At 39.3% G+C, this 21,335-nt stretch overlaps 5 protein-coding genes across 5 annotated transcripts; 3 read left to right on the top strand and 2 right to left on the bottom strand.

Annotated features, from left to right (window-relative positions):
- The first annotated feature begins 5,272 nt into the window (after window positions 1-5,272).
- LOC6646582 (phenoloxidase-activating factor 1) lies at window positions 5,273-6,331 on the top strand. The gene is made up of 2 exons (XM_023178152.2): window positions 5,273-5,344; window positions 5,415-6,331. Exons 1-2 carry the CDS (start codon window positions 5,293-5,295, stop codon window positions 6,179-6,181), a joined length of 819 nt encoding a protein of 272 aa, XP_023033920.2. The 5' UTR covers window positions 5,273-5,292; the 3' UTR covers window positions 6,182-6,331.
- Window positions 6,332-6,930: 599 nt separating this feature from the next.
- LOC124460313 lies at window positions 6,931-7,779 on the top strand. The gene is made up of 2 exons (XM_047010847.1): window positions 6,931-6,990; window positions 7,055-7,779. Exons 1-2 carry the CDS (start codon window positions 6,942-6,944, stop codon window positions 7,777-7,779), a joined length of 774 nt encoding a protein of 257 aa, XP_046866803.1. The 5' UTR covers window positions 6,931-6,941.
- Window positions 7,780-15,450: 7,671 nt separating this feature from the next.
- LOC6646583 lies at window positions 15,451-16,401 on the top strand. Its single transcript, XM_002069227.1, has 2 exons — window positions 15,451-16,205; window positions 16,278-16,401. Exons 1-2 carry the CDS (start codon window positions 15,451-15,453, stop codon window positions 16,399-16,401), a joined length of 879 nt encoding a protein of 292 aa, XP_002069263.1.
- Window positions 16,402-16,672: 271 nt separating this feature from the next.
- Window positions 16,673-18,001, bottom strand: LOC6646584 (probable low-specificity L-threonine aldolase 2). Its single transcript, XM_002069228.2, is given in 4 exon segments — window positions 16,673-17,141; window positions 17,202-17,382; window positions 17,385-17,597; window positions 17,654-18,001. Coding segments are annotated over 4 exon segments (1,137 nt in total). The 5' UTR covers window positions 17,937-18,001; the 3' UTR covers window positions 16,673-16,681.
- A 776-nt stretch (window positions 18,002-18,777) lies between these two features.
- LOC6646585 (double-strand break repair protein MRE11) lies at window positions 18,778-21,222 on the bottom strand. The gene is made up of 4 exons (XM_002069229.4): window positions 20,932-21,222; window positions 19,642-20,871; window positions 19,005-19,311; window positions 18,778-18,943 (listed from the first exon to the last, which is right to left on the bottom strand). The coding sequence occupies exons 1-4, from the start codon at window positions 21,156-21,158 to the stop codon at window positions 18,848-18,850; spliced, it is 1,860 nt and encodes a 619-aa protein (XP_002069265.2). The 5' UTR covers window positions 21,159-21,222; the 3' UTR covers window positions 18,778-18,847.
- Between the last annotated feature and the right edge of the window lie 113 nt (window positions 21,223-21,335).

Here is a 21,335-nt window from a genome sequence, read left to right as displayed (position 1 = left end):
ATACCAGAATGCCAATAAGGGGCCTTCTCATAGTCAAAGTGCGATTGGGAAGGGGAATACTGGCTATCTAGATAATGAATAGTGTGATGCAAGATTAAACAATGAGGGTTAAAGAGTGACATTAGCCATATGCTAAAAATAATAGATATATTTATCCAATTCCAGTGGGAAGTAGGTATACTTACATATACCTTTTTAGCTATAGCAATACAGAAGACAACAATCTTCAAAAAATTAAGCAATAGAAAATAAATATGAAAGCAACGTGGTGGGAAAGAACTTAGCGAATAAAATCTCATAATTCAGTAGGCAATATTGATGATGATGAGAATTCGTTAAACTTATTAAAATGGGAAGAAAAGGGAAGATATGTTTACGTTTATATTACCTTATTTCTTATCTATCCATAAACTAGATTCATATAACATCTACATAAATATAGATCCATTACGGTTTATGTATTTTTCTTTCTTTTGCCTTTTTAATCATCTAACAGACAATCTATGAGGCCGAGTTTAATTTAATTTCAAATGGATAAAAAAACGCCAACCATTAAAGGACATTTATTTTAACCAGAACTGGCCAGGAGGACTATTGCAATGGACAGTCAATGAATTGGTCCTGGCCTAGTCTGGCCTGTATGGAAACCAGTTTGCTGCATGGGGATTGATGGCCCGTTTGCAATTTGGCAATTGAAATGCAACGTTGATTTTGATTTGAGTTGCCGAGTTATTGAGGCGCAGTTTTGCTGACTGTTGCCGATGTTGCCAATGTTGATGTTGCTGTTGCTGTTGCTGCTATTGCTGTTGTTGCTGGTGCATGTTGCCGACTTTTTTATTGCAGTTATTGACACGTAACAATTGCCAGTTGGCCACATACCTCCTCCTGACATGTCCTTCGGCGTTGTTGTTCTTGTCGATTTTTGTCGTTTGCGCTGCGTTTCCGCTGATATTCAATTTTGTTTGATTGCTGTCGTTTTTAGTTTTTGAAACGAATTTGTACACCTATTTTTTTGCACAATGTTTGCTCATAAAATGGCACAACACCAAATAAAACGAAGAGAGAATTGAAATTGGAAACTCATCCCTTTGCAGGAGAGAGTGAAAATCGGATTAAAGTTAGCTACACACCAGAGACACGTGGCGTAATGTGAACCTAAAAGTTATACGTGTGCCATGGCTTAGCTCTAATTATGAAATTAAACACTAATTAAAAATGCTTTTTACAAAACATTTTGTCAAAAGACTCAAGTGGCCAAAACCCTCACCCTCCACATCAATTTCTGTCTACCTCTCCATCATCATGATTATGCCAAGTCTGTGAAATATATGTATATATGTGTACCTATATTATTCAATATTTAAAAGTTCATCTAGCTTCCAGCGGAACTCTGTCTCACGCTCGAGTTGATTGCTACTGCTGCTTCTGCTGGTTACCATCATTCATCCCCCTTAGACACTCTCACCACTTGGCATGATAAATTTAATTCCGCTTCTATTTTGATGGCACTTGTCAATTCAAATACTTTTGTCAGTATTTTTTTCTTCGCATCTCTTCTCTTTACTTCTCTGTTCTTGTTCCATTCTGCTCATCGTTTTGTTTTCGTTGTATTCTATTTGAGCGTCGCGGTGAAGAGCACTCGAGCTGAGCTCCTCCCACCAGGCCCAAACCAAAACCTAAACCCAAACCCACATTTTACGTAAATGCTGCGAAAAGTTGAAGGATTTTAACGCATTAGAATGAGCAGGGTGAAATAAGTGGTGGGTGAAGAATAGGTGAGGAACTGAGCAAATCATGACACCCATTAGACTATGGCACACCTGCAACCAAATTAATGCAAGGCAGAGTTTTTGTAGGTCGCTTTTTCTTTTTTGCCAGAAAGTGAAATATTTCGAAAATTTTAAAGAATATATGTACATTTATTTTAGAGAAAATACATTCTCCTGGGACACTCTTAAAGAGAAGTTTGACAAGTTTTTCATAATTTAGCTTAGCATACTTTTAGGCGACTAGAGAATTGCTTACAATTTTGATATTGAATCGAGTTTCTACGGCTAGACAAACCTCATTTAAACCAAAGCACTTAAGTTTGTTTTTTGCTGTTTTTGTGTCGTCTAATCATCGATCCTTTAGTACAAAAGGCACAGCCCTCGGGCAGCTTCAATTTTAAAAGGGGAATGCGACCCAAAACGGCAGACAATGAATCTCTTGGACTTGGACTGCTGCTTGAGCCCCCAAGGGACTTTTGAACGGGTGGCAGAAGGAAGCAGCAATAAAAATGATGACTTAATATACGGAAATCAGGAAAACTGATGGATTCCTCTGGGGTGTTTTTTTTTTTTTTGTCATTTAATTTTTTTTCTTTTTTGGTTGTAGTTGTTGTTATTTTATTTACTTGACACGGAAGCTGCGCGACGATTATTTTCCGCTCCTCGGGTCGCCGTCTGTGACAAACTGACAGCTGCCACTTGAGCCTTGAGTGGCCCGTGGCCCGTGGCCGTGGTTCTTTCTCGCGATATCCAGCTAGCAAACCAACAACCCATGGGTCCGATACGGTTGACAATGGCGTTTATTAGTTATTAAATGTTGTGATTTATGCCCCGAAGTAAAACAAACTGACCGGGGCAGCAGCAGCTACAGTCAGAGTTGGGGTTGGACGAGGACATGGCAATTGGCCTACCAATAACCTTATAAAGTTATAATGAGCTTCACATACTTGTTACACAAACAAGCAGTGCATTTAAATGAAAACCAACAATGTCCGAAAGCAGTGTCAAGTGTCTCAGTTACCTAAAGGCGAAAAATTTGCCATGTTACATTCGGAAATGCAATGACTACTTAAAGAATTTTTGCTAATTGCTAAAAAAATAATAATTTATTAAAAAACCACGGCTAAAAAAAAGTATTTCTTTTCTTATTTCTTAGAATAATATCTTATTTAAAGTTGAAATTTTATAATTTCTGAACCAATTGGTAAATATCTTAATTCCTCCTTAAATTGGGGTATTAAGGTAAATGACTGAGTGGGATTTTCGGACAGAAATTCAACTTCGTGGCCATAGCTTTAAAAGCAATGAATTTATTTGCCACAAATCCTATCTGGGGGAGCGCTCTTTGATTTCGACTTAAACCATTACCCATGCCAGCAGTATTAGATCTCAATTAGTTCATGAATGAATAATCTGAAATATAAATGAAAATATTCCTTGTAATTTATAAGAACCATTTTGAGTTCTCCATAGTTTTCGTCCAATGCTTGTTCGAGTCATGCCAAATTTGACTCTACATCAATTTCGAATTGTGCACTTTATTTGTTTATACTTATTTCATTTTCACACTCTTGCCTCCACCACCCTCAATAGTCCTTTATTCTACACCCTGCATCGTTTCAATCGTTTGAATTCTCAGTTTATTTGCAACCATCCCAATCTCAATCCTGCGCCATCTACTCAGGTTACTTTATTTTCCCTTAGCCATCATTATTTGTTTTCATTTTCGTTTCACTTTTCACATTTTGAAAAATGTTTGTTTACTGTTGTTTTAAAAAAGGAAAGAAAAAATTCAATTGTGGACTGCCGCAATCACCCCTTTTCGCTGACGAGGGGTTGAAATTTTAAATCCCTCGGCAGCTAATAATTTTTTTCTATTTCCCCCAGTGGCGACAAATTATGGTTTGAAATTTTTCACACAAATTTCACAGCTTGAAACTGTTTGGATAGGATCTGTTAGACACTTACATGTAGTTAGATCTTACTCACAAGATAGACGTTTTTAATCTAATTACAGATTAAGTAAAGCTTTTTCGTCGGATCTCATTTCCCTGGACCATGTCACCAATTTCCTTCAATTATTTCAACTGTCGGTCGATTTAATTTATTCGTTGCTCAAAATTAAAACCCAAAACAAAAAACAAAGACACCAAAGAAAAAAAAAAAAACAAAAATCCCCTTGTCCAAATCGCGACATTGTAAATAGGCCCAGCATCACCGAGCCCACCAGAACCATCAGATTCCACACCAACATACCCCCACTCCAGGATTTGACTTTTCATTCCAAGCGCAATTGGTTTTCAATTCATGGACATGTAATCCCCCTGCTGTTCCATGGGATATTTTGGGGATTTATGTTGTTGTTCTATCTTTATACCCTGTATAAATTGTATGCATGAGTGTGATAGTTTTTGAACTTGACGAGAATATATTTTCTCGGAGATTCTTATAAAGGAATTCGTGTGTTTTGCAAACGATTGGTTGGTTTTTCTATTGTCCAAAACGTATGTACAAATCCTAATTATTGATGCAGGTAATCTAAAATTCGAGTTGTCGAAAAGTGTTATTAGTCTGTTTTTCGTTGGTTGCTTTTTTATTTTTGCTGCCGTCGACCCTCTGCATATTATTAGCGAACTCCCGGCATGACTTCGAGTTGAACTTTTTAATCAAATGTACATAATTGCCAAAATAAATCAATCAATTTGCTTGGGGATGGTCTCTAATGAGAACTGACATTTGCTTTGGGATGAAATAGACAGTGTAGGAGCTAGAGTTGGTGGTTCTCCTACACGGATAGCATAAATAACTAAAGGACTTAATCTCTTTTTCGACTTCTCCATTCTCTTGTGCCCTTCGGCTAGGCGATAATTTTTAATAAGCAGCAGCAACCTTTACGATTTGGTTTACGTGTCATTTGTCCCCGGATTGTGTCTTATTCTAATGCCTTGTCTTAAATGAACATAAATATTCTCATGTAAATGCAATCGATAGTGATCTTCTTCGGCAAGCACGTGCACTATGTAATCCCTGAGAGGGTGGACTTATGAAAATGACAAATGGAAGGCAACTGTCCGAACGGGGTGAAAGGGGAAGGGCGCAAACAAATCATGGTTTCCGCTACCGATCCCGATCCGAGTCGTGTGCTTCAGATTATATATTTAAAAGAATTAAGGCGATAAGAGAACAGTGTGTTTCTTCTCATAGATGTTGCCACCTAACTTATCAGATTGAAGTCGCACTTTGGTTTTTTTCGCAAAGATTTAAGTACATCGACAACAAATAAACAAAAATAATTGTAAATGAAGAATGAGAAACTTTCCGCAGTATTTTTCCAACGATGCCGAAAAGCGGGCTACGCTAAAAACAACTCCACTAGCTTCTCGGGCGATAAGCGCAAGGTAGGTAGATGAACGGGGCAGGCACATTTCGCATATGTATATAGTATATAGAAGAGAGCTTTAATGTATTCGCAAAGATTCTACAGAGATCAGTCATAGCTCAGCTGTTGCGCACTGCAGTCAAGATGCTCTTGCTATTTTTTTTAATCATCGGAGTGCAGCAAATTTTTGTATCAGGTGAGTAGAGGACAATCAGTTCAAGAAAAACCTGAATGTTTTTGTATGTATACGTGTACTCCACATTTAGATGCTACTCCACAGGCATGTGGCAAATTCAATGAGACGCAATTCTATAACCAACAGAAGTTCCTTGCCCCAGGCGAATACCCATGGTTGGGTCGGGTAGGCTATCAATTTAACAACCAAATTGAACTCCGTTGCTTAGCGGTCCTTATCAGTGAGCGTCATGCTATCCTGCCGGCTCACTGTGCCCGAGACGAGGCGCTCACCATGGTCTTTAAGAACTCCAAAGGTCTAGATTGGACATACACAATCGAGGAGATGGCTGTACATCCCGACTTCTCACCGAGCAATCGCAACCAGCAAAATGACATAGCCGTTGCCACATTGACGAAAGATGTTCAACTGTCAGAATATACACAGCCTATTTGCTTGCCACCTTCAGAAACATCCGGAGATAACTACGTTGGCCAACGATTGGAGGTTGCTGGTTTTCCCCTGCCAAAGCGTAATAAAGAGAAAACGGAGTCATCAGAGCCTGATAGGTTCCTCAAAGTTCAGGCCCAGATAGCCAGCGAGGAGCATTGTAAAGCTAAATATGGAGCGCATCAATTTTCGCCGACCTCAAAACAAATATGCGGATATGTCTCTGGTGATGAAAATGTAATGTCTGGTGCACCACTCATGGCTCTGACTATGGTCGATGACAAACCTCAAAATATATATCTGGTTGGCATTGTATCCTTTGGTTTATCCATCAAGAGCACTGAGTATCCTGATGTGTTCACTCGTATTCTGCCATATAAAGAGTGGATTCAGAGAAACACTTCTTAAGCTGAGTAAGAAAATTAAAAGAATATACATGTTTTTGGAGAATTGTATACATTTCTTTATTCAGAAATATCAATTTGTAATCACTTGATAAGTAATTTAATATGGATTGATAATTATTATAATAAAAATTGGAATTGTGTTCCACTTATACAATGTTTGTTAGTTATTAAGCTAAATTGTGACACCGACTTGAGTATATCCTGCACGCATTGGGAAACCTACTTCAAGTGCAAAAGGCTTACTTTAATGCACCTATCGGCCCTGTATGCCATATTACTGCTGCTTGAGTACCAAGACTTGTCTTATCTTTGTTTCTAAAAAAAGAGACTGCAGCTAATCAAGCAATGTAGACATTGCACTCGGCAATCTGGATTCAACGGAGCAATATGTCACATCAAATGCTTATAATTTCTCTGAATACGTAGAACCTGTTTTTCCTATTAAGAATGACCTGATACTAGCACTTGAGACAATCTATTTATATGTATAAAGCATCGAATAAACTGCAGCTCTTGCAGTTACTCGTAATAATGAATACTCTTAGATAAGAATAGTGGGAGAGGAAGATTAAAATCAAAATCCTTTGCATATCGATACTCACGGCATCATGTCTTTTGGCAAGCTTACTGAATGCCTGGGGAAGGGAAAGAAGAAGGGGAGGAAGAAATTAAGTGAGTTCCTGGGATTCTGGAGTTATTCCATTGCTGTAGGGAGATTGCACTAGTCATTCCACACACGACAGAGCAACAGATCAGTTCAAATGTCGCTGATCTCTCTTAGTTTTGCATTATTGCAAACTCTCTTGATGAGTGAGTACAAAGAACCAGTTTATTTTGAAGAAACTAAACATGCTGAATACTTATACACACATAGTTAACTCATCAGTCGAACAGTGTGGACAAGCGAACGAAAAGCAGTTCTTCAATGGACAGTTGCTTCTCGGCGATAATGAATACCCTTGGATAGGAATATTGCGAGAAGAGGACGAAAGCAAAATCCTCTGTATAACGATACTCATCACACCACGTCATGTTATTATGCCAGCGCATTGTGTAACTGACCACGTTCACTCGATCACTTTTGCTAACCCTCTACTGGGTAAAGGAAATAACGAAGTTTCCTACCAACTCGAGGAAGTGGCTATCCACCCAGACTATGCCTTAATTACAGATAGCGACATTGCAGTTGGTACTTTGGACAGAAACGTGTCGGACGTTCAGCCCATTTGCATGCCATCAAAGGATGAGCCTCAATATTTTGGCTACAGTCTGGAAATGATTGGTTCCGCTTTTGAGCGACCACATCTTCGTATAAAAAGCCAAGTGCATCTTGGGACTCCAGATTTTTGTTCGGATCTATTTCAAGGAAACCATAGATTTGCATCGAATGATATTTGCGGCTACTTAACGAAGAAATTCTTAGCTGGTAGCGCTGTAATGGCTGCCCACGTGTCCGAAGGAAAACCAAGCAGCATTAAATTCTATTTAATCGGAATTATACTCTATGAAGTGAGACTTGCTAATCGTACGGATGTCACCAACTTATTCTTATATGTCAAACATTACAGAGATTGGATTATGCGAAATTCTATTGAATAAATCTACGAAACTTTAATAATAATATTGGCCAATGGGTTGCCTTTATCTGAGCTAGTTCACTTGTCTCGATAATCGATACAGTTAGCTAAGTTATCTCCTAAGTTTATTTATATGCCATTCCTTCGCATATATCTTGAAGGTCCTCGTGGAGCTGCTCCCGCCAAGTATTTGATAAATCAAAATTTGTTTAGTAATAAATAAAAAGAATTGCTAATAATTACGGCAAGAGGGGAACGTGGTCATTTTCTCTGCATTTTATTCCACCCCCGCGCAGAACGGAGAAAAATGTAAATGAGTCTCCAGCGACTAATAAATTCCCAATTACATTCGGAGTTCATAAAAACTACATACTATATATTTGTATGTATACATACATACATACATAACTAAATGGTGCCTCCCCCCTATGACAGGGCACCCTGGCCCTGCCCCCCGCTTGCTCTTTGACCCAGTCAAGCAGCAATAAACTAAAAAGCATAAATTTCTGAAACACCCAGAAAAACGGACAGAAAAAAAGAACTCATTGCGGGGAAAACAAATAACACGAAAGAAAAGAATTGGAAAATCAAACGGAAAACACGGAAAAACACAGCGAATTACTTTGCTTAAGGGTGGTGGTTTAAGGTGAGAGAGAAAGAGAAATAGAGAGAGATGGAGAGAGAGGGTAACTTGACACGTTGTCCAATTACTTGACTGGTAAGCGATGATGATGGAAATACAAACATCTGTGACCCCGTGAAAAACCTATGTGATACATAGTTACCCACATTTGTTCCGCGGATCGAAGTCTGGTCAAGTGTAAAAGATTGATATCCAAGATGTATCAGATGCAGAGAGGGGAGACTAAGTAACAGGAGGGCAGGTGGGAAAAGTATTGTAATTGTGAAACCATTAAAACTTATACAAAAAGAAATGTCATAAAATTTGCGACACTGATCAATTGGAAAAGCCGAACATCAATTTAATTATACTATAATACCTTAGCTGATGACATAGAGTACTCTGATCTACATAACCGACTGATAACCAGAGTTGACCGACACAAGATCCGCTTGTTGCTTTCCTACCAAAATATTTATGTGTGTGTACCCTGAGTGATTTATATGGCTTTTAGGATATTTTATTAAAATGCATATTCGTTGCTCGAGTGTCACTTGTTGTTCCGCTGGTTGCAAGTCTGGCGCAGTCTGCAATGTTTATGATTTTCATAAACACGCAAGCGGCTGGAGAAGGACTACCTACCAGTGGCCGTTCGTTGTATCTTTTCGGTTCTGTTGGAACTCCATGTTGTACATCATAAATTGTCACCAGCACAAGAGGAAGAAGGGAACTGGGTGGAACTGAGTCAGGTAAAGGTTAGGGTGATCTCTTGTACACTCTGACAATAAACTATGTGGATTCAATTCAAATTTTCCACAGGTTGATCCAAACATAGTAGGTTAAAGTTGAGTTATAGAGCGAAAGGATAATCAACTGCCAAGTTTTTGCGAAACTCCAATTGAAACTGATCAAATAACTAAACATTCTCTGAGTGTATTTTCTGTGTATCTGATCGTTTCAACTGTTGCGGGTCATAAACAAGATACAAGACGATTCGAATGTTTGTGTCTGTGGCGTGGCTTATTAGTGGACCACGGTGTTGTGCCTTTTGGTGTTGACTCTCTTTCTGGAGTTTAATTAAAGCAGTTCTGCCTGTCTACAGTTCTCTTGGTTTTGCATCTCATCTTCCATTTGGCAGAGGCAACAACGACGGTTGAGGCTTACTTGAGCTTGGGGGTTTATCGGTTTATTTAAATTTCTATGTGTATGTGTGTCTCTTTGTATTTATGCCTATAATCCAGCATATATATATGGCACATACCGTTAAATCGCATCATAAGGCGGTACGCCATTTTCGCTTATCAGTAGCGCTCCACCCCCACTTTTGCCCCATTCCCCGCTCCATTGACACTTTTCATACCGAAGCAGAGAGGGAGTAGAAAAAAGGCAGAGTTTTATTGTAGAGCTGAGAAATTGGATTCGTATCAGAGTCTCTCACACACACTCACACACATTCGGTTTATGGCAACTCATATCTGGGCAGATATAAAAAAGAAGAAGGAGACGCCATTTTGTATGTAAACGAATGAATCGCAACGGCTGAGGGCGAGGGCGGTGGAGAAAGAGAAAGGCGGCAAACAGAAAAAAATGATAATAAAATAACACAAATATGGCAGAAGGAAATGCTCGTTATGTGAGGATTTCCTTTCGTTTTCTTCTCCTCTTTTCCTCTTTCTTCTGTAAGTTTTTTTTTATTTTATGTATTTTGCCACATAAGCAGCTTAAGTGGCAAACAGAAGGAATGAGATGGAAAGTGAGAGACAGCGAGAATGGAATTCCATATCAAAAGGAAAGGATCAGGACATAATGCTTCCCAAGGATTGGGATTGCCTCCATGTGCCATAATTTGGCCTCCACCAACAAACAGAAGGCCAGGCAGTCGACAACAAGGATAACAACAGAAACAGCAACAACAACATTAGCTTCTTTTCGGGGAGAGAAATGGGTGCATGCCATAAAAACAATAGCGCACATAAATTTTGCACAAATATCTGCAGATATATATATACATATATATGTGTATATGTATACATATATATGTATTTCTATCTGAATCTGTATGTATGTAGGTATATGCATGTGTATATAAAGTATGCAAAAAAGGCATAAAACGAATGGATAAATGAGAAGCCAAGAAGGATACAATACATACTTTACCATACATACGTGGGGTGGGGCCTATGGAGTGGGTACTTGCTACTGGGGTCGACCTCGGCGCACCGAAATTGTTACGAAAATCGTAAAACATGAAGAAGACCCCTTATATACGATATATGTATTTATGTAGATACATATACTATACATACATACATACGTACCTATACATATGTGTGTGCGAATTTTTTCGCTTTGTTTTATTTTATTTTTGTTATTTTCGCTGTGATTTCGTTGGAATTTTAACGAGGCACCCCACATTGGATGTGTGCGTGTCATGGGGTACTGCCCAGGAGAAGGTAAAGGGAAATTGGCCGTAATTCATACATGTATGTGTAACATATAACGCATATAACTTAACTTAAGAAGGTGTTAAAAGAATAATCCAAGTCAAAAAAAATACCTAAACTATGAAAAATCCGTTTTTATTTTACCTTCTCTGACACTTTTTCAAAATATGAGATCCCAGGATTCATCGGAATTAAAAATTTCTCAAATCCTTATAACCAGCTAAAGTACAATTTTCCATTTTCCACCCACGCTCAGGCAAGCACAATCCGGCGCACACATGGATAAGAGAAGCCCACGACTTCTTCTACCCAATCCACAGTCTCCTTTGGTCTGCTGCTACTGCTGCTCAAGAGGGCGTAAATAATTTAATACATCAAGAAAATTGGAAATGAAAGTTTTCTTTTGTTTTGGTTTATGGGCGCAGATAACTTTTAGTTTCAGCAGAACGATTTATTTGACCAAAAGTCCTTGGCTCTATATCTAGCTGGCTCTCGTTGTGACTGTATGGTGTTTATGTGTGTGTGTGTGTGTGTGTGTGAGTGTGTGTCTTATCGTCAATAATCATCATATGTTGAAATTTTTGGTCGTTTAATTGGAAAATTGTTGCTGTAAGTGTAAGCATTAGGACTGAATGATTGTTTGATTGGTTAAGCTGCTGCACACTCGAGAGCCATTTGATTGATGATGATGCGAGGGCATCATTCTCTTTGGGTCTTCTGCGGTCATGTTGTGATAATATTTACCCATTTCTACCGAAAAATAAAGTGTCCTTGCAGTGGACTGCGATTGCGCAATCGGAAGATTGAAAACTGCCCCCAAAACGAGGAGGGTTGGAAAAATCATAACAAAATCATATTTCTGTCTTTTTTATTTAGCTTGTCGTCATATTTCATAATACATAGTCCTAGTGGTGGGACGTTGTGGGCGTGTCTAGGAAAACAAAAATAAAAATGGCTCTACACCATCTACAAAGCTCATCCCCAAAATTGATGGAAACTCTTTGAAGTTATCATTGCACTTGGTATGGCAAATGACAGGAGACATCCCCCGTTCCTTAACCCAGTGTGTCCACAATGTCGATAAACGTTTTATATATGTATGTATGTTTTTTGATTATACATATGTACATACATATATACATAAGTAAATATCAAAAGAATGTCGGTAACCACAAAGAAAATCTCAGCGGCAAATTTATCCCAAAACTAGTGTAGTAGTAGTCCTCTTCCATGTACCCGTATTTGCACCTGCACCCTTCTATTAGACAAAGCTCAAGGTATACGCTGAGTACATCTCTCAAGCTCCTTGTATCCCTTCGTCCCTTCTCTGACAACTGTTCCTTTGCTTTGCTTTCCTGTCTCTGGCGGCTGCGGTTCGTTCGTACTTTCAACTTTTCCAACTACTTACAAGAAGTTTTCACATTTTAAATTTGTTGGCTTGTTGCTAGAAAAGATTCTCACATTTGTCTTTTGCCTTTATTATTTTGTGTTCATGGTTATACTTTTTTCCCAGTCAGGTCACAGTGTATTTACAGTGATGCATCGACTGCCAACTAGGTAATAAAAAAAGTTAATTACACTAACTAGCGCACATTTAAACAATAAGTTTTGGTAAAAAGTTGCCGCTTTTTAGTTTTTAATGTTCTCCAAATTCAGCGATCTAAGTACTCGAACTTTTCGCCAAGTGTACCCCCATGTAAAAATTCTTAAAAATGTTCAAGTCTCCTCTTTTCCTTCAATCGCAATTTAAATATGGGCATGAACATTTTATACAAAAGACTTCATTATAAACTGCGGTTAGTTTTTCATACCCAGACCTCGCTTAACTCATACATATCCATGTATAACATGAATAGGTATTCACCTATGTATTCCTATATATGTATGTATGTACTTTATATTTATAGGTATAGTATGAGAAAGAAGTCTTTTCCTTGGCTTTTCCTCATCGATTTCAATGGGACTTCAAATGGAAAAATGTTTTCGTTTTAGTTTCCTTTTTTGGGTGCATGGTGCGGTGGGTAAAAAGGGCGGTTAACGGAGGATGATGTGGGGGCGTGTCTGGCGGATAAATTGTTGCAAATACAAACAGAAATATAATTTTTGTAGCTCCATGGTACAGCCAACTAGTACTACACATATTTATGGCATGCCAGCACGTACAGGAGAGAATATATTGGCGAAACGGAGAAACCCAATCGAAAGATGGGGAGCAAATGGAAAGCAGTCATGGCAGGAGGTGCGATTTTATTTTGTTTGGCGAACGAGAAAAGGAAACTGAAACTGATACCGATAGCGAAACCGAAACCGAGACGCCATGTTGAATGAATGCCTGTATTTTGATGGGGTGGCTGGTCCTGCTTCTGCTTCTGCTTCTGCTTCTGGTCCTTCTCCTGGTTCTTTTCATCGTTGTCGTCAGCGTCATAAAAGCAATGCAAAGAGACGACCTCCTGCTCCATTCATAGCCTTTTCTCTATTCCATGTTTGTTATGCTTGTCAAGCATTTTTTCGTGGCGATATTTCGATTTTGATATCTTTGGGTGTTAACATTAAATGTCTGTCTGTCATCAATAAGCGGGGTATGGGAGGATGTGGAGAATATATTTACTTTTCATGTGCCATAAAAGAAATGAAGCAGGTCCCGAACCGAGACCTCGCTACACAAAATTCTCACTACAAAAATGTGTCAAGTGGTGGATATTCAACGAAACCAACTAGCAAACTTAGAAGCCCTCATCAAAAATTTAGTTTAACTTTCAAATTATGTATATCGTTTTGATAAGGGTCGACTGGTGAAGTGAAGTCCGTCATATGTCATAATTATAGCTGCTCAGATCGGCTCTCCAAACCGAGCTCTAATATTGATAATTGCCCCCAAAGCATATATTTTAAGTCGAGTTTGTATGTGTGGAACAACTGTGCCCAAGGCTAACCCAGTCTAGACACAAAGTGTCAGGTTTTCAGAATATTCTGACAGTTGGTCCTTAAAGCATAACATTAAAATAGCCATTGGGCCAAGCAAGATTTTGACTTTTAATTTATGCCAAAGTGACCTGAAAATGAGCCGGATTTTATAGTGAATTGCGTTGGTTTCCTACTATACAAAAATTATAAAAATATTTCAGGACACATAGTAACATGGCATAATCAGTTTATTCATTGAATTTTTTTGGTTGGTTGGTTTGGTGAGTTTGTTATTTCAATTATTATACAAAAACAATAGTTGAAGTCCCCAAAACTCTAAACGCTCTTCATTTTACCTGCAGACCTTTTTTAAAACTTTCTACGATATCATATCGTGTTAAAAAGTGTGGCGCCAGAATGACTTAATTAGAGATATTTGGTGTGCAATTAAAACATCTAAGGAAAGTGTCTTTTGATGGCGTATTTCACTTTTTCAAGGCAACTGTCACCCAATGGTCCCCCCACTGAGAAGCTTTCATAATGCATTTTGCTCTGGCTCGGTGTCTACATGTCGAATTTTCACAGTCTCTGCACAAGATTCAAGCGAAAAGAAAATTTTCTTAACTGTGTTTTTGCCCCATTCAATTTCACCCACTGGGCCACTGCACCAAATGTGCACTCAACACCTTACATTATATTGTTAGGGAACAGTACAATCCACTCATATATAGTAGTATCCATCTGCATCCATCAATTGCCCAAAAGAGGGGGAAGATGGTTTTTTAATCACTTTGCTGCACGCATCATAAAAATAAATGCATTTATTATACAGAAAAAGCAGCGGTTGTTGGCTTCCAATTCGTTCAAATCGCGAAACATTATGCTGAAATCATATAGAGATTTTATTTGATTTAATGTTCTTCAGTCTTAACTAGCCGACTTCTGTAGTGGTAGATTTATCTGACCTGATCTCATTTGGGCTGACGATCTATTATTAAAAAAATCACCATTAAAAAATTTGTGGAACAGCAATTGAATTGAATTGAATTAGAGAAACTGCTGAAAAGTTTTGTGAAACGATCGATAGACAATTCTCTGGCGCTAAAATATTGAATCATATTATAATTAAACTAATAATGTACATAATTATCTCTGTTTAAGGCTGCATCAAGTTACCATTTTGAATTTTGCTACTTCTTAATATGACAAAAGATATACCAAATTACATATTTCAGTTTGAAAGCCAACCTCAAGCCATCATCATCCGTCGGGGTCACCATAATTGTCAATGGTATACCTTAATTTTATTGCCCCTTGTTAGCTTGGTGTAGGAATATAGAAATCGAAAAGTGTAAGCGCAGACACAATTGGACTGGATCTGGACATGAACAGGCCTTCAAGCATGTTAAAGAAAACATGTCAGAGCTGTGTATGTCTGTACATGTGTAGAGACGAACGGATAACCAAAAAATATATTATAAATGGTTAATTGCTGGCAAAGATCTAATGCAGCGTCGATGTCGGTGTCTGCATCTCTTCAGTGGGTGCAGCACGCCAGTTCTTTCCGTTTGAGTGGTTTAATGGCAATTTATAAAAGCAGGAGGTGGTCAGCGATTTCGCTGCAGTAGCACCTAAAGATTTGCTGGCAGCAGTTCGTCTAGCCTAGCATTGTGAAGTGGTTTTTCGATTTGGATAGAATTAGCCAGGATACTCCGACTTACCAATGAAGTATCTGCTGGAGTGGCTGGTGCTCTCTGCATGTGCAGCCTGTCTAGGAGCATCAGTTGCGGCAGCCGCGGCTTCCACGCAGCGGAGAAGGCGTCACAGTCACGACGCAACGCCGTCATCAACATCCACAACACCCACCAGTTCCTCGACATCCTTCGGAGAGTGGCCAGAATTGGCCTTAGTGCGGCGTCTGTATGATGATTGTCAGGATAAAAATGATTTCATCGGCTGCCTCAAGCAGAAGGCTCTAAATGCTTTAACGCGCGCCATTGGTCAGGATTCCATTAAGATCATGGATGGATTGGTTATGGAGAAGCAGAAGCAAAATCAGTCTGAATCGGAAAGTATTTTGGGTCTTCTAACGGACGCTCGACAATTTGGGAGCCTCTCCCCACTGGATCGGGCTCTCTTATTCAAGGCCGACAAGCTGATTCGCACACATTCCCTGAAAATTGACATTATGGATGTGGCCGATTTGGGCAATGAAGGACGCGGGCATGAACACGGTGGCCACAAGAAAAAAAAGCACAAAGACGGTGGTCACATTAAATATGTCATAGCGGCCCTTCTGACCGCCATGGGTATAGCTGGACCCCTGGGCTTAAAGGCTCTGGCAGCAATTGCTGGTAAAGCATTGGTAATCAGCAAGGTTGCTCTAACCATAGCTGGAATTATAGCTCTGAAGAAACTCTTTTCGCATGATCACAGCGAAGAGACAAGCTTTCAGGTCCATGCCGGAGACCACAATAGGTAATATTCCGTTCTTGTAAACCTCTAGAGATTTGTTAACCTTTTAAATTTTTCCTTAATCGGATCTTTTAGGCGCAACACCTATGTGATTCGCCCTGTTTCGAAAACAAATGCGGGCGTAGGTGTCACCGCCGCCGGTAGCAGCTCTTCAGTAGACCCATATCGCTATTATTACGACTACTCCCACCAGCAATAAAAACCAATATGGAATCGAAGTATGAAGAGGGAGTACACAAAGTTCTACCCTTTTAGCAGCTAGATTACCAAAGATCCATCCAAAAGTGGCCGCACTGAATCTTATCATCTTTAGCTGGCATTCATTTTGCATCTATTCTAGTTCTTAAGTTATTCAATAGGCTAAACATTTCTCATAATACCCCACAAACAAAGTAAATAAAATAAAGAAGATACTAGAAAAAGTCATTCAATCCCTTTTCGAGTTGTATTAATTAGTATGGAACAAATAATAGTTTTTTTTATTGCACTTTTGGCCATCGTGCATCATATTGCTTGATGACAAAAGTCAGCTTTTTAATGGCCAATTCGACCTGTTCATCATCGATTTGATGATAAAGAACTAAACGAACTGACTTTAAGGTAAGGTCACACGATCTGACTACAACTCCCAGACCATTCTTATCCTTGACACCGGCTCTCAATTCATCGGGCTGAACGTTTTCCAAATCCTGAACAAACTCACTGCCCACCAAATCGGGTTGTTTTATCTCCAAAAAAAGGATGTTGGTTTGCACAGCATCCAAATCGACAACCACATTGGGACTACTTAGATCATGAACGGCCTTGGCAATGCGCTTAGTTCTCTCATGATCCTTTCCCAGTAAAGGTACAATCTGTTCCAATGCCACCAGGCCAGCAGCAGCCAAAACACCCACCTGTCGCATTCCTCCTCCCACTGCCTTGCGGAATCGTCGTGCTCTGGTAAGACACAGGATGAACTTGGTAAAATGAATCAGCAGAGAAATGCATCTTACTCACTGCGTAATGAAAGCCTTGGAACCCACAAGAATTGAACCAATAGGAGCGGATAAACCTTTGCTTAGGCATATGGAAACCGAATCAAAGTCACGACAAAGTCGCTGTACGCTGACGCCCAACGCGGCGGCTGCATTGAATATTCGAGCTCCATCCATGTGCAAGGCAATGGACGGACCACTTGACCGACGTCTATGGAGACCAGCTCATCCAGATAGGAGAGAGGAACCACTTTGCCACCACAAACATTATGGGTATTCTCGACCACAACCAGTGAGGTGATTGGCTCATGAATATCATCAATTCGAATCTTTCGCTGCAACTCTGCCAGACTAAAGGTTCCATCTATCTCGTTCTTTATAGTGGCCACTTGCACACCAGCCAATTGAGCGGGACCGCCTAAGTCATCAAAGGTTTCATCAAAATTCTGCAATCCCTTGATTTGATGTCCTTACCTTGTTCATATAGAAAAACATGTGATTGATCACCGATTATGATTTCCGAACCGCGACTCGGGCAGTGAACCATAATTGCCAAAAGATTTCCCATTGTTCCGCTAGCAACAAAGAGGCCGGCTTCCTTGCCAAACATGCTGGCAATCTTTGATTCCAGCTCATTGACTGTAGGATCCTCGCCGTAGACATCATCACCAACAACAGCCGAGGACATGCGAGCACGCATCTCCTCTGTGGGCTGAGTCAGTGTATCAGAACGTAGGTCAACAATTCGTGTAGACATTTTGATTTCGACTGGTTAGCTATCCGTTTTATTCCTATTTAAACACATTAGAACAAGTGTAATCGGGCAATGAACAAGTGAAATAAATTGATAAGACCAACTATGCTATTTCAATAGTTCTTGTTTATAGGAATGCCCTCTGTTATAATCATATGGAAACACCTGGCACAAAGTTTCATCATATTATCTGCCCAATTATCAAGAGCTCTTAACGGCCTGGCAACTTCCTTTAGCACAATCAATACAATCGTGTTGATTGATAATTTATGGTGTTTAATACAATAAAGATCACTTAAGTGACCGTAATCTAAATATTATAGACAAAAATCCATCTATCGTGAAACTTTAAGTTTTAGTGTTCATGTAAACTTTGCAGCTATCAATTGTATTTCATAAATTTTAATTAAATAAATTAAAGACAGTGTTAATTTGTAGGCAATTGTTTTTGTTGATTCAGACATAAACTCGACATTTGAATGAGGTTTAGTGATCTTTGCAAAAGCAACCCAGAATTCTTTATCACAACAACAGTATGCCCCGAACTTTACAATCCGTAAACAACCAGAACCACACACACACCGTTAAAATGTTTATAACAAATCCACAGCAAAATATCTGCTCAGCTACAATTCAGCGATAATACTGACAAATGTTTGGGGTCTTCAACAAGGCAGGGAACACACAAAGAGCGAGCGGCTGTTTAATAGTAGACCCTTATCAATTGGGTTCTCTCTTGCAGTTAACCTCTTTATTTATATTTACAATTTAATTACTGGTAGATTAAACTTCGAATCACTGGAAAGAATATATTGGAATACAAAATTGATGAAACACTTGTGGGTTTTGGCAATATATAAAAAGTAAAAAAGAAATTCAGTTTTTAATAAAGGTATATACAATTGGAATATCACTTAATCGGAATCATCAGATATCACATAGCTGGCCACTTTGGATCGACTGTTGCGCCCAACAGCACTGAGAAGTGTCTGCTTTCTGCCCGAGGATCGCTATAAAGTTTAACAATTATTAGGTTTGGCAATAGACATATATATATTTCTAGCTTCTTACAGTTGCGGATGTTTCTATGGACACATCCAGCTGTGGCTTAACCACGGCTGCTGTACGGCCGCGTGTCCCACGTCCACGAGCAGGAGCAGTAGCAGCCGTTCTAGTTGAGGTGTTGGCTACTGATGCTGCAGTTTTGTTTGCTTCATTTTTAGGAACAATCGTTTCCTTTTTGACGCCGCGTGCGTCTAGCATCTTGAGAAGGTCTTCGTGGTTATGTTGATGCCTGAAATTTTCCAATTCAATATCAATGTTCTCGTCATCCGGTAAAGCATCCATGAGATGATCCACAGCCTTATCGCGATAGAATCTAAAAAACAAAAAAGGAATGTAAGATATTCATGCACCAAATGAAAAATTTATTAAAAAGATATTTCACAACCCGACTTTGCTACTATTTCTAGACTGATAGAAATTAATTTACCAAATTTTATCACGTTAGTTTGGTTGCAATTTTGGTGGCTCTACTTCTTATAGCCTTCTTTATACTAACGGACGTAAGGACAGACGGACACCGCTTATACTTTATACATTTTTGACTTTTCTATACCAATTCACCCTATAGGTGCACCCAGTAAAAAACATAAAATAATGCTTATGAGCAAATGCAAACACGGGAATGCATTTGTGAGTTACCCACTTGACGATGTTATCTGCTGCATTGGCATCATGTCGCTCCACCAAACGAAACGTTATCTCCGCCAAAGCCTTGGAGTGCAGCAATTTCAAGGGTCTCTGTCCTTGTGCTTCATCGAAATAACGATCCACTAGTTCCTCGACTCTTGTCGTGTTCTCCATTTCCAAGGCCTTCTTCATAGCCTCTTTGTCGAGGTTGATTGTTGCCGCTTTGCTATGTTTGTTCAGTTTCTTGAAATAAATGATATCTGCCGGATTCGCCACGCGTGAACTGTATTCCTGACCAAATCGTATGGTATTGAACATGTAGCTTTCATCCGAATACAGTAGTCGTAGCCGTATAAGTGGAATTTCAGGCTGTTTTGGGTGGCCTGTAAGCCGGTCCTTCGATCGTTCAATCATTTCCTCGATTTTTTCGCGAGCGAACTTTTTCACTTTAGTTTTTGCATCACCCTCATCCAGACCAAGTTCCGTGGCCATGTCGTTCAAGTTGATCGATTCAAAGATAAACGGACGAACTGTCTTTAGAGGCAAAGGCTTAAGTTGGAACTTATTTTTATAAATTTCCAACAGGCCAACATGTTTCTTTATGGACTCACCCTCGGCCAGCGAAGTGGGCACTGAAGAGCCCGGTTGGGTGACATAAAAATCTCGTTTAACATTTAATTCCGGCTCAATGCGGCAGTCGTGTTCGTGTCCCCAAATTACGAGATTCAAGAAGGATGGCAAAAGTTCCTCCGGCAAATACCTTTTACGTCCACGATCGGCACGATTTTGATGCACAACCATCAAATGAAACCAGTTGGACTCTTCATCTTCTGCCGACTGATCTGTTGACTTTTCTGTATGATATTGCATTGTTACTTTGAACTCCTCAAAAAGACGACTCAACCGTTGATCCGGAATGTGACTTAGCCCATATAAAGCCAAATGACTTTCACCTTTACGCAGGAGAACAGGACTAATTTCCAGCTTGGTTAAATCGGTCCAGCGTCCATAATAATTTACACATCCCGCGGTGCTAAGCAAATCCAAGCTACTAAGCCGACCAAAACCACTGGGATCATCATGATTACCATGAATTGAGAAGACAGGTAGGGATATATTTAAATTCGGATCCTCATAGTTAACCGACTCATTGACAGCATTATAAAAGCATCGAGATTGATCACTTAATATCTCCAGAGACACCGGTTTATCACCAAATGTGTAGCGCCTTAAGAGTTCCAGACATCTACCGAAAAAAGCATGATGGGTTGGATGGATAAATTGCATTTAATCAAAGCATACTTACTTGTGCAACGTATACTGATTAGGCACTGCATCGTGGAATAGATCGCCGCCCAATAAAATCATGTCGACATCCTCAGAGACGGCTAGCTGCAACATTTCTTCAAAAGCCACAAAACTATCCTCGCCACGGATGCTATCGCTTCCCAAATAGCCCAAATGATTGTCCGTAGACACCATAATGCGTATGACATTGTCTACATCCTTGTCCGCTCCATCAGTATTCGTCATGGCTATTGGTAAGGTTAAAAAACAAAAAAATAAACAAAACTTCAACTTATTAAAATTATTATAAAAAAGAAACTGAAATCTGGCCACACACTTCTAATTGTAAACTTATCGATAACTTTTGTTTACACAGCTTGCATTGGCGGCCATTTTAAAATTTATCAAAATATTTGTAATAAA

Source organism: Drosophila willistoni (genome assembly GCF_018902025.1).
Source record: "Drosophila willistoni isolate 14030-0811.24 chromosome 2R unlocalized genomic scaffold, UCI_dwil_1.1 Seg167, whole genome shotgun sequence".
Taxonomy (NCBI): domain Eukaryota; kingdom Metazoa; phylum Arthropoda; class Insecta; order Diptera; family Drosophilidae; genus Drosophila; species Drosophila willistoni.
This window is presented reverse-complemented; position numbering and strand designations above follow the sequence as displayed.

Excerpts from the sequence above, each read along its gene's own strand:
- LOC6646582 (XM_023178152.2), top strand. The coding sequence starts at position 5,293 with ATGCTCTTGCTATTTTTTTTAATCATCGGAGTGCAGCAAATTTTTGTA. Across the intron at positions 5,345-5,414 it reads GCAGCAAATTTTTGTATCAG|ATGCTACTCCACAGGCATGT; the intron begins GTGAGTAGAGGA and ends CTCCACATTTAG.
- LOC6646585 (XM_002069229.4), bottom strand. The coding sequence starts at position 21,158 with ATGACGAATACTGATGGAGCGGACAAGGATGTAGACAATGTCATACGC. Across the intron at positions 19,312-19,641 it reads GCAGCAGATAACATCGTCAA|ATTCTATCGCGATAAGGCTG; the intron begins GTGGGTAACTCA and ends TTTGTTTTTTAG. Across the intron at positions 18,944-19,004 it reads CCATAGAAACATCCGCAACT|CGATCCTCGGGCAGAAAGCA; the intron begins GTAAGAAGCTAG and ends TAAACTTTATAG.
- LOC6646583 (XM_002069227.1), top strand. The coding sequence starts at position 15,451 with ATGAAGTATCTGCTGGAGTGGCTGGTGCTCTCTGCATGTGCAGCCTGT. Across the intron at positions 16,206-16,277 it reads CATGCCGGAGACCACAATAG|GCGCAACACCTATGTGATTC; the intron begins GTAATATTCCGT and ends CGGATCTTTTAG.
- LOC124460313 (XM_047010847.1), top strand. The coding sequence starts at position 6,942 with ATGTCGCTGATCTCTCTTAGTTTTGCATTATTGCAAACTCTCTTGATG. Across the intron at positions 6,991-7,054 it reads ATTGCAAACTCTCTTGATGA|TTAACTCATCAGTCGAACAG; the intron begins GTGAGTACAAAG and ends ATACACACATAG.